This window comes from Lissotriton vulgaris, chromosome 1_1, assembly GCF_964263255.1.
Source record: "Lissotriton vulgaris chromosome 1_1, aLisVul1.2, whole genome shotgun sequence".
NCBI lineage: Eukaryota > Metazoa > Chordata > Amphibia > Caudata > Salamandridae > Lissotriton > Lissotriton vulgaris.
In genome coordinates, this window is record NC_141685.1 from 850,153,670 (window position 1) to 850,170,605 (window position 16,936).

At 46.9% G+C, this 16,936-nt stretch overlaps 1 protein-coding gene across 1 annotated transcript in view; it reads right to left on the reverse strand.

The window, feature by feature from the left end:
• Positions 1-16,936, reverse strand: part of DDX59 (DEAD-box helicase 59) — a 145,513-nt gene that overhangs the window by 99,242 nt on the left and 29,335 nt on the right. The window contains exon 2 of the mRNA XM_086957770.1: positions 8,971-9,138. Coding sequence (XP_086813896.1) covers positions 8,971-9,138 — 168 coding nt within the window. The remainder of the gene's footprint in view (positions 1-8,970; positions 9,139-16,936) is intronic.

The window sequence follows — 16,936 nt, forward strand, 5'->3', positions numbered from 1 at the left end:
GCATAGCATAACATAACAAAACATGGCATAGCATAACAAAACACAGCAGAGCATAACAAAAAAAGCATAGGATAGCAAAACATAGCATGGCATAACAAAACATAGCATAGCAAAACACAACAAAGCATAGCAGAACAAAACATAGCATAACAAAACATAACAAAGCATAGCAAAACAAAACATAGCATAGCAAAAAACAACAAAGCATAGTATAACAAAACACAACAAAACATGGCATACATAACAAAACATAGCAAAGCATAGCAAAACATAACATAGCATAACAAAACACAACAAAACATAGTATAACAAAACAAAGCTTAGCATAACATAACAAAACATAGCATAGCATAACAAAACATAGCATAGCAAAACGTAGCATAGCAAAACAGAGCGTAGCATAATAAAACACAACAAAACATAGCATAACAAAACACCAAAAAACATAGCATAAGATAAAACATAGCATAACAAAAAATAGCAAAACACAACAAAGCATAGTATAACTAAACACAACAAAACATAGCATACATAACAAAACATAGCATAGCAAAACATAACATAACATAGCATAGCATAACAAAACAACAAAACATAGCATAACAAAACACAACATAGCATAGCATAACAAAATACAACATAGCATAGCATAACAAAACAAAGCTTAGCATAGCAGAACAAAAAATAGAATAACAAAGCATAGCATAACAAAGCCTAAGTGGTGTGGGTAAGGTTCTGGACGAGACTGGAGATGGCTCTCCCGCGACTGAAGAACTGACATTGAGGGACGTCATGGGCGCCATTGCAAGTGTGAAGACATCTATGGGCCAGCAGTACAAGAAACTGGCTTTGAAGATTGACACAGTGGCGATCGAAGTTAACTTAATCAGGACTGACCTCGCGAAGACCAATGAGCGGGTCAAGTCCCTGGATATTAAGACTGCAAGTCTCTACTGATGTTTCTGATCTTCAGACCGAAGTTCGCAATCTCCGATCATCTAACGACTTGTTTGTCCGTCGGCTGGATGATTTCGAGAGCCGGGCTAGGCGCAACAACGTCCACATCAGCGGTGTTCCGGAGAAGCCCACTGAATTATCTACAGATCTACTTGTGGAGGACCTCGTATTGAATCACTTAATACCCAAGGGCCTCAGTAACTTCTTCACAGTGGAGCGTGCTGACAGAGTACCCGGCGGGAAGCCTAAATTGGGTGCTGCCCCGCGGCCTATCATAGCCAGGATTTTCAATTTTCGGGACAGAGACGCTATTCTTCAGACGCTATTCTTCAAGCATCACGAACTAATGGTCCCACAAAATTCGAAAATGCATCGATCAGTTTTTACCCGGATTTTACACAGGCTGGGCAGAAGCAACGCATGGGTTTCCTGGGGGTGAAACGGCTACTTAGAGACATGGGGCTGAAGTACACCATGCTTTTCCCGGCCCGATTGAGGATTGAATATGAGGAACGTGCGCTCTTCTTTGACTGCCCTGAGGTTGTCAGTGACTGGCTCGATACCTTGCCGACACAGCGAGATCGCCCGGAACAATCGAGGGGCGCCGAAGGTGGCCTGGAGGAACAGGAGGAGTAAGGCCTCACCGGCGTGCGAGATCTATAGACTTATAGCAGTGGTTCGATGACTCTTGTGTGCATATATCGGGACTCTTCCTCCTCTAGGGGTTTCTTCTCTCTTTTTGTAGATTAGTTTAATGGGGCGACAGGCACACTGCAAGTTGGGGTGGTTTTTAGTTTACCGCAGGGGTGCAGGGTGGGGGGGGGGGTGTTTTTTGGGATTTCTCTGGGGGTGGTACTTGTTTCTTTGTTTATTTCGAGGTCACGCTTTGCTGAATATTTCGTTTTTTGTGCCTGTTTCTTCGTGGGGGGGGGGGCATTGTTCTTATTTCTGGGATGGGGGGTAGGGGCCCGAGGGTGCTGAGTTGGAATGTCAATGGTCTGGGTGATAGGATAAAGCGGGGGATAGTATTGCAATTCTTGAAGCGTCTTTCCCCGGATATAGTGTTGTTGCAGGAAACGCATCTGATAGGGAACACATGCCATGCATTCAATAGATGGGGCTATCGTCTTGTGGCACACTCCGGATTCACTACTGGGTCGAGGGGGGCGGGCGTTCTTGTCAGGAGCTCCCTCCCCCTGGAGATAGACGACACTGTGCGCGACAATAGGGGCCGATATGCGGCTATTACGGGCCGCTGGGAGGGGAAGACGATCTCCGTACTTTCTGTATATGTCCCGCCAGGCTTGCAGTCCACGACATTTTCTGATCTGGGAAGGGTGGTTCTGGGTCTCCCCGAAGGTATGCTAGTTGTAGGTGGTGACTTTAACTCGGTTGTCTGTGGTAGTGAGGATCGTAGTTCCCCCAGGGTTCTCCCGAAATCACAAACATGGCTGGGCAACTTCCTGGACGCACTGGGTCTAGTGGATTGTTGGAGGCAACTGCACCCCGGACAGGCACAATATACCTTCTATTCGGGAGCACATGGGAGTCTCTTGAGGCTTGATTATATCCCAATACCGGCGGTGCAGGTGGACTCTGTGATAGAAATTCGACACTTAGCCAGGGGAATCTCAAACCACTCCTCACTCTGGCTTACTATTGATATGCAGCTGGGAGCTGAGGGCCGGGTGGCTCCGATTAACCCCTGGCACCTTCGTAATCCTAAAACTAGAGCCGAGGTGGTCAAATGCATGGACTATTACTTTGCTGAGAACGTGGGGTCTGTGACCTCTTCCATCTCACTATGTGAGGCCTATAAGACTGTGATTCATGGTCAGACCTTGTCCTTGATCGCCAGTGCAAAGAAAAGCAAAAATGAGGAGGTGGTACGTCTGGAGAATGAAATTACTGCTTTGGAAGTTGAATTAGAATCTGGGGTTACACCTGTGGGGTTGCATGTTTTAGCCCTTAAACAGTCTGACTACAGGGCTCTGGTGACTGATGCGGCCACGGTAATGAGTCGTGAGCAACAGGGGCGTCTGTATGATGTTGGTGATAAAGCGGGAAAATTGATTGCTTGGTTGGATAAAAGAGAAAGATTGAATCGTGTGGTGCCTGTTGTAGAAAGAGCGGATGGGGAGTGGGTTGTGGACCCGGTTGAGATAGTTGGAGTCTTTGCCCAGCACTTTCAGAAGGTTTACGCGCCGGTTTCGGACAGATCGGAGGAAGACTCACATTTGCTACTCAGAGATATCGCGCTGCCTAGCCTGTCTGAGTCGGACAAGGAGCTTATGGAGGCGGAATTTTCCACCGATGAAATAGCGCTCGCTATCCGCTCCATTCGCTCGGGGAAGGCCTCAGGCCCGAACGGCATCCCGATCGAGCTGTATAAGTTGTGTCCTGTCAAAATGGCGCCGCATCTTCGTTAAATGTTTCTGGAATCGCGAGATATCGGATCTCTTCCCCGAGATCAGAGACTAGCGTCCATTGTTGTCATCCACAAAGACGGGAAGCCCCGTGACCAATGTACATCATATAGGCCGATATCGCTTCTGAACGCCGAGCCAAAGATTTTTGCAAAACTTTTGGCAAATCGGCTGATAAAGGTGATCAGCGACTTGATACACCCAGATCAGTCGGGGTTCATTCCCCATCGAAATACCGCGCTCAACCTTCGCCGTCTACATGGCGTATTGGAAAGGGCGGGGTCGCTTCGTGAGCCGGCCATCTTGGTTTCCTTGGATGCCTCGATGGCCTTCGACACGGTGGAATGGCCGTACTTGTGGGCGGCCCTTGCAAAATTCGGGTTTTGCCCCAGTTTCATCAGGTGGGTTAGACTCCTGTATGAGCAACCGCTGGCCCAGGTGGTGGTCAACGTTAGGGCCTCGGGAACCTTTTGTTCTCGGAAGAGGCACGCGGCAGGGCTGCCCCTTGTCACCATTGCTCTTCGCGCTCGCCCTTGAACCCCTTGCCGGGTGGCTTCGGTGGGAACCATCGCTCAAGGGTATTCGGTGGTCCCCTGACTTTGAGGATCGTATATCGTTGTATGCGGATGATATTTTGCTGTACCTAACTTCCCCTCGAAAGTCATTAGGGGTACTGTTCGACATGTTGAGTTCCTTCGGGAGGAATTCTGGCTTGGTAATTAATTGGGCCAAGTCCTGTATTTACTCGCTTACTGGAGAATTGCCTCCCTTGCCCCGTATCTGTCCGATACCGATTTCGCACGTCGGTTTTAAGTATCTGGGGATTTATATATCGTTGGACTCCGCTGCACGTTATGAGAGGAATTTGCTTCCTCCGCTCCTCCGGCTTAGATCAGACGTTACGGCGTGGTGTGGCTTGCCGCTGTCCCCGGTGGGGAGAGTGGCTCTTTTTAAGATGATGTCTATTCCCCGATTCCTGTACGCCATCCAAAACACGCTTGATTTGGTGCCTGCCAGTTATTTCCGCGAGATTGAGGGCCTCCAGAGGAAACTTGTGTGGGGCGGGCAGCCTCGCATTGCATTGGCGAAACTGACTTTGCCCTGGTATGACGGAGGCATAGCGTTGCCCGATATCAAACGATACTATTGGGCATCCCAATTAAGTGCAGTCAACCACGCAATGTACGGCCCAGTCCTAAATCCCGCGTTCGAAATGGATAGATGGCAGTTACCAGGAGGTAACTACAATAGGGCGCTCTACTCTAGATCGGCTAGGAAGAATCTGACTGGCCCCACCGGGGTTGCGGTACGGGTGTGGGGTAGTGCAACCGCTGCCACGGGGTGGTCAGATAGACTGACTAGACCTATCCCGCTTTACGTGGCAGAGAGACTGGGCAGTCTCTGGACGACAAAAGGATTCGACAAATGGGACCTCATTGGTATTAGTACTGTCGGAGATCTCTGGGTCAAGAACAGAATCAAAACTTTCGATGAACTCCAACGGGAATACGCATTAAGTGATAGGGAGCACCTTCGTTATATCCAGATCCGCCACGCGCTTGAGTCGGTCTTTCCAGTCGGAACCACTATTCCAGAGTCCTCTCCCTCTGGAAGATAGAGTGCTTGACGGATGCGTCCCCAATAGCACTATTTCTCTCATCTACAAGAAACTTATTAATGATTATTCGGACCTACTCGTACAGCTTCGGGGGGCTTGGACCAACGATGGACTGGAATTGGATGATGAAGACTGGCAGGCTGCGATATCTTCCCCCAAGGAGGTCGCGATTCCGGCGCGTCTCCGGCTGGTGCAACTGAAGATTTTACACCGAGTCTATGTCACAGGTCCACGCCTGATGTGTAAGGGCTATTCTGTGGATGGGTTGTGCAGGTGTGGCTGCGGTATGCTTGCTACCTTTCTTCATATTTTATGGGAGTGTCCGGATGTTGTGGTATTTTGGAACCGTGTGCATGCTGTTATGGAAGAGGTGACGGGTGTTTCGTTATTGCCAGAAGCCAGACGCTGTTTGTTGAATGTCTGGGAGCCAAATGACTATAGCGTTGCTCAGACTCAATGGGCCACCCTTGGCAATATGATAGCGAAAAGGGACATAGCCCAACTGTGGGGGTCTCAGAGGGCACCGCTAGTCTCAACATGGAAAGAAAACATGGACTGGTGCATGTTCAGAGAAAAGATTGTGTATGTTGCCCGGGGTAGGCCCAAGAAGTGGGGGAGGATATGGAGCCAATGGAACTCATATCGTGGAGAGATTTGCACCCCCCTTTTGTAGAAGTCTCTGACATTCCTCTGTCCCCGTGACCATGCATTCCCTGGCTCTTACATCCTATTGTTTATGATTTGCTTGCCTGCTCTCGGCCCCCCTCCCTCCCCGAGACCCTCAATCCTTCATCAAATATATTCATTTAGCTAGGATCGCTCCCCCTCCTGCCTGGGACGGCCACTTACTATATAGTTTATTGCCTCGAAATTGTGTTTGTTTTATAAAATGTAAAATGTGAATCCTTTCATTTATCCTCCCTATCGCCACAGGTTCTCTACAATGTTGTACGACATCACTGCCGGGCCCACGGGTTGTCGGCTGATGAGCTGTGTAACATTGCAACTTTGGTTTTGATTGCTGACGGCCGGCCCCTGTGGTTGTAGGTCTGCAACTGTATTCCTTTTATTGTAATAAAGGTTTTAAAAAAAGATTTTTTTAAAAATAAAAGAAGGTTAATATTTCACTTCTATTCCTGGATTTTCGTCACAATGAAATACACGGAACATAATCTTCAAAAAAGTTTAAGCTTTTGCCATTATAAATTACAATAACTTTTATTTAAGTATTAATAATTAAAAAAATAAAGAAACATTGTTATTTGTAATATCAATACATGTAAGTCACGTAATTACAACACATTTTGCATTACAAATGCTATAGGTGTCACATTTGCAAAAGTTATAACTATTGGCATTGTAAATGACAAAGCTATTAATTTCGCTATTTTCAAAAATAAAAATAAATAAAAAATGTGTCATTTACAATACCAATACCTCAAACTTTCCTAATGCGAGACCTATTGCATTGCAAATGCTTGTTTTTGTTAGGTCCGACTGCTCTTGCTAGCGATTTGTGTTTGGTTTCACATCTAGAGCTGGTAAAATTAATGTTTGAAAAAACCTAGATGACTGCACTGTCCCCATGACAACCGCGTACTTGGGACGTTACAAGACATGTAAGGCATACAGATCTACACAAACTATCAACAACTGTTAGCACTAACCTGTCCCTAGGGCTAAATGTGCAGTTTAGAAATACATCCGTTATGTTATATAAATTTACATTTTACAAATGCACTTTCTATAAGAGAAAATACTTTTCTTACAGATCTCCACTTATCATTTGTAGTGTAGTGCAAGAAGATGAAAAACATTTTTTGAGAGGCAACTCATTCCTCTCAAAAATCTACAAAAAGCCCCATAATAATAAGCCCACTAGCACAAATTCCTAGTATGATTTTTGAGGCTGCACTTTAGTTTGTGGGAAGTAATGTAGTGGATTATTCTACACAAGAGTTAAATTTGCAAACAATCAATGGACACGGCACCATGAAAGATGACCCCAAATCATCTGAATCCATCCCCACAACATAACCTTAAAAGGGAACTGCCTCTTTGTAACAAGCTTTGCATTATCACTTAAGAAACCATTGTCAAGGATTGGACATATGCGAGAAGAACTATTGATGTCCAAACAACTGAATTCTTAAGACTTCGATGCATTACCATTTTTCCTACAAATGCACACAATATGAAACTGAACTCCTTTCAAGAATAGTTCTAAAAGACTGCCATGTTTGAATGAGCAAACTTTGTCAGCCAGTTCCCACAAGAGAATTACTACTTGGAGAAAGGATTGACCAAACCGACCCACAACAAAGGTTATCTAAAACCTGAAAGAGCAGCTTCCCTGGTATTAGTTTAGGACCACCAAACAGCAAATTTGGTGGCAACTCAGTATTGTTGGAGTATACTGCACTAATCAAAGAAAGACCATAGCTCTAGCACTTTCATAAGATTTTTTTCTGGAGAACATAATGGGCTTGAAAATGGACTCATGGCGAACTTAAAAGCAAGGATCAAGCTGCATATATATTTATGAAAGATAACAACAATGCAGAAGAAACATAATGCAATACATCTAAAAGATTATGCTTTTTATCCGTAAAAGTAGAAGCAAAAGCCTAATAAAAGATACCTTGCTCACTTCAAATACTGTGCCCATTAAAAAGAATACCCAAGTGCAGTTTTATCATCAAATTTTTAAAGTACGATTTGCAAAACAATATGCTGGTGTTGGGGGGATTGAAAAGAAAAGTATGGCAGAGCTATTGATTGGAGACATTCAGAATATTTAAAAATGGGAAAAAAACTAAAACTCGTGCCCACGCCATGCACTGCTAATTACCTTCCATATTACATCACTAATAACATTTTCTAAGATATCACTGGCACCATCACTGCAACATCTGAATACTGCTTGGTGGGGGCACGAGTTAGTTACTTTAGGGCACAAGTTATAATTATCGGATGTGAGGAAACCAGCTTTTTGCATGTTTCTCCCCACTTTTTTGCCCACATTTGGAGTACAAGCAGCTGGTTTTTCGACTGAGTGCGGACCGAGGCCTGCTAACCTGAACTCAGTGCCTGTGTTCTGACCCATTACAAAAGTGCATATCAAAATGGCTATACCCAAATGGCAAGTACTGGCTTAATTATTATAAGTCCCTAGTATATGGTACCCAAGGCATGTAAGGCAGAGTGTCCACCCAGGGCTGCAGCACGGTTTGTGCCACCCTGAGTGTGACAAAGGAAAAATGGCTCCCAGCCTGCAATTGCAGATGGCATGGTGAGCAAAAAAAGATTGATTTAGGCCCAGATCTCTGTACTGGGGTGAATGTATGACATTGTTCTGAATTCTGTCCATCAATTGTTCTTTTTGCATTGTCACCCAGAGTGGGACGGGTATGCCTAGATGTGGGTCCCTTGCTCACCATGCCACTGGAGTCAAGCTATCCTGGCTGATGAGGGCTGAAAGCCCGAAACCGGGCCGGGGATGCTTGTTTCCAGTCCGGGGAGGACCTGGCTTGGCAGTTCGGGCTGGACTGTTCCCATTGGGCTCAGGGTCAAGACTGATTTGCATATGGCTGGGTCCAAACTGGAATGGCATGGTGAGCAAAAAAACGATGGATTTAGACCCAGATCTCTGTGCTGGGGTGAATGTATGACATTGTACTGCATTCTGTCCATCTATTGCTCTTTTTGCATTCGTCACCCCGAGTGGGACGGGTATGCCTAGACGTGGGCCCCGTGCTCAACATGCCACTGGAGTCAAGCTATCCTGGCTGATGGGAGCTAAAAGCCCGAAACCAGTCCTAGGATGCTGGTTTCCAGTCCAGGGAGGACTAAATTGCATTTAGTAGGGCAGGGATTTGGTTGAATAAAGATCACATACATTGAACAAAATAAAAAAGCAGATCACCCAGTTGCTGCCAGATTGCTATTTCAATGCCTAAAATAACTGACCTGTATACTCTGCTTTAATCGATGCAGCTGAAGCGGCAGAGGTATTCCCCCTACCAAAAGCGCAGTTCTCATATTGGGAAGTCCGGTCATCAGTTCCTTCGCCTGGTGCTCAATCTGAATGGCCAACTCTCTTGTAGGAGTCAAGATTAGAGCAACTGGCCTGCCACCCTATAAAAAAAAATAAAAAAATATACCTATGTATAATCTTCATATAAAATTCACTCTTGGAAGGCAGTTTTACCACAACCTAAAATAAAACAGTTAAAAATATAAAAACGTGAGACGTTCAAGTGAATCACTCAGATAGTAAACTCTGCCAGTTTTGCATTTGAACAAGCAAACTGGGATACAAATCAAATATAATTGATGAAAAGGCACACCTATTGTCCATCACTAATATTTCATATTCCCTTTATATAAGCTTCTCATTCAGCATCACGTATGCACCCCACGTTACAGAACATTTAAAAAAGAAATACATAATCATTCCATCATTAGTCAATGTTGAAGTCTAGTCATTATTCTTTCAAACAAATGTTATACATTTTTGCAGGTATATTTCCAATGGATCCAACATGGCTCATGTGAGCATATAATGGCAAAGAAACAGATACATAGTGTAACCAGTGAAAAATAAAGAAGACCCAAGAAAGGATACTGATCTGCCCCCACCCACACCACCTCTCCACCCCCACACCAAAGACTCTTGATGACGGGAAATCAATAGCGCTGAAACCAAATAGAATATTGGAGTATGATGGCCATGTAAAGTAGAGAAACACAGACATCAGATATGAATGTAAATGCCTCTCTAGTCAAGATATCCAGAACTGGCATTTAGTATCACGATACAGAGACCAGGAGCAGGCCACCGATCCCAACGTTCTCTCCTGCCTTTCTCCACATTCCAGCTTGTGGTGCTGAGTGATAATGTGGTGGTGCTGAGTGATAACGTGGTGGTGCTGAGTGATAACCTGGTGGTGCTGAGTGATAATGTGGTGGTGCTGAGTGGTGCTGAGTGATGCTGTGGTGGTGCTGAGTGATGCTGTGGTGGTGCTGAGTGATGCTGTGGTGGTGCTGAGTGATGCTGTGGTGGTGCTGAGTGATGCTGTGGTGGTGCAGAGTGATGCTGTAGTGGAGCAGAGTGATGCTGTAGTGATGTTGAGTGATAATGTGGTGGTGCTGAGTGATGCTGGGGTAGCGCGGAGTGATAATGTGGTGGTGCTGAGTGATGCTGGGGTAGCGCTGACTGATGATGTGGTAAGCTGAGTGGTGCTGGGGTGGCGCTGGTTGATGCTATTGTGGTGCTGAGTGATGCTGTGGTGGTGCTGAGTGATGCTATGGTGGTGCTGTGGTGGTGCTGAGTGATGCTGTGGTGGTGCTGAGTGGGGCTGTGGTGGTGCTGAGTGATGATGTGGTGGTGCTGAGTGATGATGTGGTGGTGCTGAGTGATGCTGGGGTGGTGCTGAGTGATGCTGGGGTGGTGCTGAGTGATAATGTGGTGGTGCTGAGTGATGCTGGGGTAGCGCTGAGTGATGTTGGGGTAGCGCTGAGTGATGCTGGGGTAGCGCTGAGTGATGCTGGGGTAGCGCTGAGTGATGCTGGGGTAGCGCTGAGTGATGCTGGGGTAGCGCTGAGTGATGCTGCAGCAGTTATATCATACAGGGACACATTCTTTTGTAGCAAGCAAGGGGTGAGTAAGTGATTTGCGCTGAATCACAGGATGTTCAGCAGACGTCCAAAGCACGGAGCCGGTAAATCTGAGCTTTAAGCCACACCCTGTCTTGGTTCTGTAATGACAGTCAGAGCAGAGAGCGAGAGAGAGGGGGCTTGTACCTGGCTTAGATGCTTGGTATGTTGGGCAGGTCAGTGTTTTAGGGTGTAACTTACGGCGACAAGCGCTTAGCCGTGGGCTGCACGCATGCCCCTAGAATTATGTTCCGACTTCTCTGCATTTCTTGCTGGGGACACAGATTAAGTCGCCGATCCTTTTAATATCTTTCCCCTGCCATATAAAGATGTGTTTACCGAGTCCCACGCTCTTTAAATGTAAACAATGTAAGTATGCTTCAGCTCACAAGTAAGAATCCGCGCAAGGCCAGCTCTGCCTTCCATCCTTCAGCGCACGCTACGTTGGGATTTAGTCCAGTTATTCGCAGCACTTAGCATTTGTAAACTTGCGAAGTGAGGCCGTGGTCATGGTCTGTATTATTTTCAGTTCTTAGAAACAACAGCAGTGCGCAATTTAGCGCTATATAAAATCAAGGAGCTAGATTTAATCAAGAAGCAATTCCCATGGGAAGTCGGCTTTTAAAGCAGATAATGGTGTATTCCCACAAGGAAATGTCACCTTAAACTGCGATGTTTGTGTTTTTCACTCCGATGTCGAAATCAGTGGAATTCTTCGCCTGGTTTCCAAGGGAGTGAAGTAATCCTCCCTGTCCGTGGACAGCTGATAAGATTTCACCGGGTGCTCGTGGCTGGAGGTGGGTAGACTTTGCTCGCTCGTTCACATGCCCGGGGCGAGGCAGATTCTAACGTACACACCCTGCTCGTTGCGTCTAGGCCCCACTTACAAATGAACGTACCTTGTAATGAGACTTAACGAGTGGATTTGTAAGAGTTAAAAAAACTAGAGTCAGTGAGAGATGGGCCCAACGGACGGTTGTATGTATAGTGTTGTGGCGAGATGGTGAGCTAGGCGTGTATGAAAAGAAGGTAGACGCTATACTGTTAAAATGTGGAATTTCAAACCATTCATTAAGCAGGATGGCTCCGTCTAGTGGTCCTTGTGCAGTGTGTACTAAGCCATGTGGTATGATGTGATCAGATATATTTTCTGCCAATGTGCAGTGTAAAGTCCAGTAGCCTTGCTAATACATGTTTATGTGATCGAATCTGGAGTGATAGGGTATGCTGGGTTGTTTTTGGGGTTGACGAGTGAGAGGAAAGTGTGAAGAAACCTGGCGGGAGGATCCTATTTGAAATGCTAACTTTGTTCAGCTGTGCATGGATGTGTTTCGAGGTCATAGATGGTTGGTGTGAGTCAGTGGCAGAGACAGTAAGGTATCATGCAGATGAGGCGAATGATAACTGAAAGGGGACAGGAAAATTAAAGAAGCGGAAGGAAAAAGACAGGAGGAAGGAAAAGGTGTAGAGAAAGGAAGGTGAAGGAGGAAGACAGTCGGAAACGAGGACGGAGGAGGGGAAGGGGTGAGTAGACTTAAGAGGAGAGGCAGGAGGATGAGAAGGAGTAGAGAAGGGTGGGAGGGAGAGGCAGGAGGATGAGAAGGAAGGAAACGAGGACGGAGGAGGGGAAGGGGTGAGTAGACTTAAGAGGAGAGGCAGGAGGATGAGAAGGAGTAGAGAAGGGTGGGAGGGAGAGGCAGGAGGATGAGAAGGAGTAGAGAAGGGTGGGAGGGAATTAAAGTGCAGGAAATTGAATGGATGGCTGGTTTCGCTATTTAAAGGCCTGAACTGGTTGTGTGAACTGAAGATAGTTATAGTCCTGGAGGAGTTAAGGTATTCGAGAGATCTGATCCAGGTTACGACTTAGTGGGCCAAGACTGACCCTGATGGATGCAGCATGGTAAAAGCGGCTCACCCAGATGCCCAGGTAACCAAAGAACCAGATATACAGAATCAGCACCAGAGGTAGAAAGATCCAGGTATTTACAAGCACTTCCATGCAATTCCTCGCATTATTCAAGCAATTTCAAACTCGGCCCATAATTTCCAATGGGGACGTCACAAGTGTCGGCCATTTTAGGGTCAGGCATGAACAGATAAAGCTATCCTCGTTGACATTATCAGTAGAGAACCACTTGTCATGCACAAATTGAGTCACAGTAACAGCGCAGCACCTTGTAGTACATTCCCAGGTGAGATGATGGTATGGTTTCACTCTGTTAATTAAATAAATAATTATTCGCGTGTCAAGCAAACAAACAAGCAGGCATCACAATGTAGAAGGAAAGTGCAAAGCCTTCACAGTATTGGTAGGGGCAGATATCCTTTTAACGCGATTTGCCCTGCAATTAACAGACCACCCGAGTTCATGAGCAGGAGGTCAGGCCGATAAGGAGTCGGATGGCCGCCATTTTCAGACGCTACGCGCCGTACCTTGATTTTGGGAAATGGCACCTAGCGTAGCGTTTAGCCTTCCTGCACGTACTTCATTGTGCATAAACTGCAATTGCTGGTTGAGACAGCATGCAGTTATGGTGGTTAGATCCCGTGATGAGTTGTGGGGCAGCCTCTTGCATCAGGCCGGTTGAGGAGCCGAGTAGGGGCCGCCGGAATAGCCACGCGGCGGTGTGCAGGGACAGATGCTCTCGCAGCGGAGGTCGAGCAGGCTCTCGGGGTGTCCAAACAGCGCCGCTAGCTTCGTTGTTCGTTCCGACTCCTCACTTCACTATCTGAGCGCGTGAGTAATGGCTGAAGCGCACAGCTTACATAGGAGATTCCGGCGCCACGGAAGGAGAAGAAGGTTCAGGCAGCCATCTTCTTCAGCGTCCAAGCCACGCCCCCCTTGTTAGGAAAATTATAAAGACGGTGGTGGGAAATTGTGTTGAGCCCAAGAATTGTCATGGGGAACACTATATGTTTTTTTAAATACCCCTCACGCACTAAAAATTCATTCAGTGTCATGTTTCATCATAGGGGTCTTCCCGTCCCTATACGGGGAGGGCGTGCTGCGACCTACGGAGACGCGGGAGCACTTACATGAAAAACTATGTGTTGTGCAAAAGTGGGACTGGTAGGGTCAGGAAAGATAGTGGTGCAGAATTAAAAAGTTACCTGGCTAGTGGGAAAAAAAATGTATTGCCTTCCCTAGCTGTAAACATAAAAAATGGGGAGACATAGAGGGTATACTTTTATGAGTTGCCTCCTACTTGGTCAACATGTTTCAAAAGCCATCCCCTTGACTTTCCTTTCAGGGCCATGCGTGAGCCCTACTCCACTCACACATTAATTATGTGTAATTCGTGTGCCTAATAATTTTCAGCCACAGTTCATGCTAAAATAAGCATGCAAAAAACCATACACAATCGGTATGGTTTTTTTGCATACCACTGTGATATATTTTTTTATCAAATTTATCGACGTGCACCATACTCATTCTTTAGAGTGGGTGCGATGCTGCCCAATGCTGATTTTCAAGTCACTTCTCACACGGTTTAAAACACTTAAAAACACACATATATAAATGGCTCACATAAAAGGCTCAGCATTTTTAACGGGCATACTTTGGATATATTCTACATGCATTTCATTTCACTCATGCGCAGCGATATGTTTTATACAGTGCATTACTGTTTCTTTTTTTGTTCTTTCATTAAAGGTTATAAGAGATACCCATTGGGTATGGTTTTTTCGCATGCTTATTTTAGCATGAACTGTGGCTGAATATTACTAGGCTCACAAATTACACATAATTAATGTGTGAGTGGAGTTGGATCACGCATGGGCTGGCCATGAGGATGGCTTTTGAAACATGTTGACCAAGTAGGAGGCAACTCATAAAAGTATACCCCCTACGTCGCCCCATTTTTTAGGTCTCGGCTAGCATAGGCTGCGCACATGCGCAGTCTCCCCGACGAGATTGAATGTCTCTGAGTAGCGAGGTTAAGCCCCACCCCTCTTCTCCATTGGCTGTCCTCCTAAACGGCGGCCAGCCATTGGAGAAGAGGTCCCAGTGACGACATTCTCCCGATCTAAGCCCCGTCCTTTTCGGATTGGGGGCCGTTTTTTAGTTTCTTTCTCCCCTGTTCTCCATTGGCTGGAATGTAAACAACAGTCAAAAACACGCCCGTCCTTTACATTCCAGCCAATGGAGAAGAGGGAAGAAAAACTAAAAAACGCGCCCCCCAATCTGAAAAGGACGGGGCTTAGTGACAAATGGCAAACGCTTGTTGTCAGCAGTTTGTGAGGCGGACAATGTGGTTATTAAAGTAATGCTAGCTTGCATAGAAGAATAGAGAACTGACAGGACTAGCTAGAATAAGCAGCTGAGTGTCAGGCAGCAGTGAGAGTCTGACAGGAACCAGAGGGTGTTTTGACATCAGATGACAGTTGTCAAGAGGAGGTCAGAATGGCAATAGCATAGTGAGTTGTTCCGCTAGACAGCTCTATTGCCAGGGCATACACGGGACAGGAGCTCCAGTTCTTTGCTTTCCTTACCTTTAACAGATTAGACGTCCCCATGTTCCCTGACGCTCTCGTCTCGCGAGATCCCGCGAGCTTGAGCCGCATGCGATTCCTCCTCCCCCTTAGCGTGTTCATCTGCCACTTGCGCTGATGATGGAACGAGTAGTAAGCAGAACCATACTGGTGACCTTTCGCGAGACCTATGTCACGGGGGTATCGCGCGGCTGAAAATTTGAGACAAAGCTGTACACGCTTGGTCCTGCCTGGCAACACCGGTCTGGCGGGTCTTTATGTAATGCGAGAGACGTTTTTGATGTACGTGCCGTTGGGTGTGCGCCGCCTGCTGTTGAGATACAACGCCGGTTGGTGCGTCCCCTTCAATGTGAAAGCCATATCAGAGTCAGGCAACTGTTAGTGTTAGCAATTAAGTTGTAATACCCGAAGGGGTGGTGGGATACAAATAGAGCATTAACTGCGGGTGCTTGTGACTACTTCTAGGTAGAGTGAAGAGCTTCTGCTCAGTGACTGTACGTTTGCGGCCACATTATAGTAATGAGGTTTTCAGGTAGGCAGGGCTTCAGATTCTGCTATCAGTTATTTTAAGTTTTAATCTTTTTCAAACTTAACACGTTTGAAAAGTGTTCGGACTTAAAGAATACATGGGTGTTCCCCATGTTCTTTTATTGTTGATTTGAGCTCCGTCTTCCATGTTATTGGTCAGAAGATGCTTGTTTTTCGTCCTTGAGGCAACACCCAGCAAGTGCTCTCTGCCCCTTCCGCGATCCTGGGTGTGCCTTGTGTTCGCAGGCTCCCGTCGGGACCCTGCTCTCTTAGGCAGGCAGTTGTGGGCATTTCTGTGCAATGGTGGTTAGTGCTTGTACACTTTCTGTATTTTTTAAAAAAAAAATAACAGTAGGCACAGTCTATCCTTTTCGTGAGCTTGGTACAGTTCTTGTTTTCCCATTAGGCATACTGTGTTGCAGTTCCACAGCACGTGCTTCTTTTCGTGCGGGCTGATTAAAATATGCTTTTATCGCACCCACCTTGCCAAAAATATGTTAAGGACTGCTGCCCAGAAACGCTTAGACTTCCACTACCACCACATCCACCACCACATCCACTACCACCACCATCACATCCACCACCACCATCACCATCACATCCACCACCACCATCACATCCACCACCACCACATCCACATCTACCAACACCACATCTACCACCACTACATCCACATCCACAACCACCACATCCACATCCACAACCACCACATCCACATCCACAACCACCACATCCACATCCACAACCACCACATCCACATCCACAACCACCACATCCACCACATCCACAACCACCACATCCACAACCACCACATCCACAACCACCACATCCACCACATCCACATCCACAACCACCACATCCACATCCACATCCACCACATCCACCTCATCCACCACCACCACCACATTCACATCCACCATCACCACATCTGTGTGTGTGTGGCTGTGTGTGGCCGTGTGCGCGCACGTGTGGCCGTGTGCGCGCACGTGTGGCCGTGTGCGCGCACGTGTGGCCGTGTGCGCGCACGTGTGGCCGTGTGCGCGCACGTGTGGCCGTGTGCGCGCGCGTGTGGCCGTGTGCGCGCGCGTGTGGCCGTGTGCGCGCGCGTGTGTGGCTCTGTGCGCGCGCGTGTGTGGCTCTGTGGCTCTGTGCGCGCGCGTGTGTGTGTGTGGCTCTGTGCGCGCGCGTGTGTGGCTCTGTGCGCGCGCGTGTGTGGCTCTGTGCGCGCGCGTGTGTGGCTCTGTGCGCGCGCGTG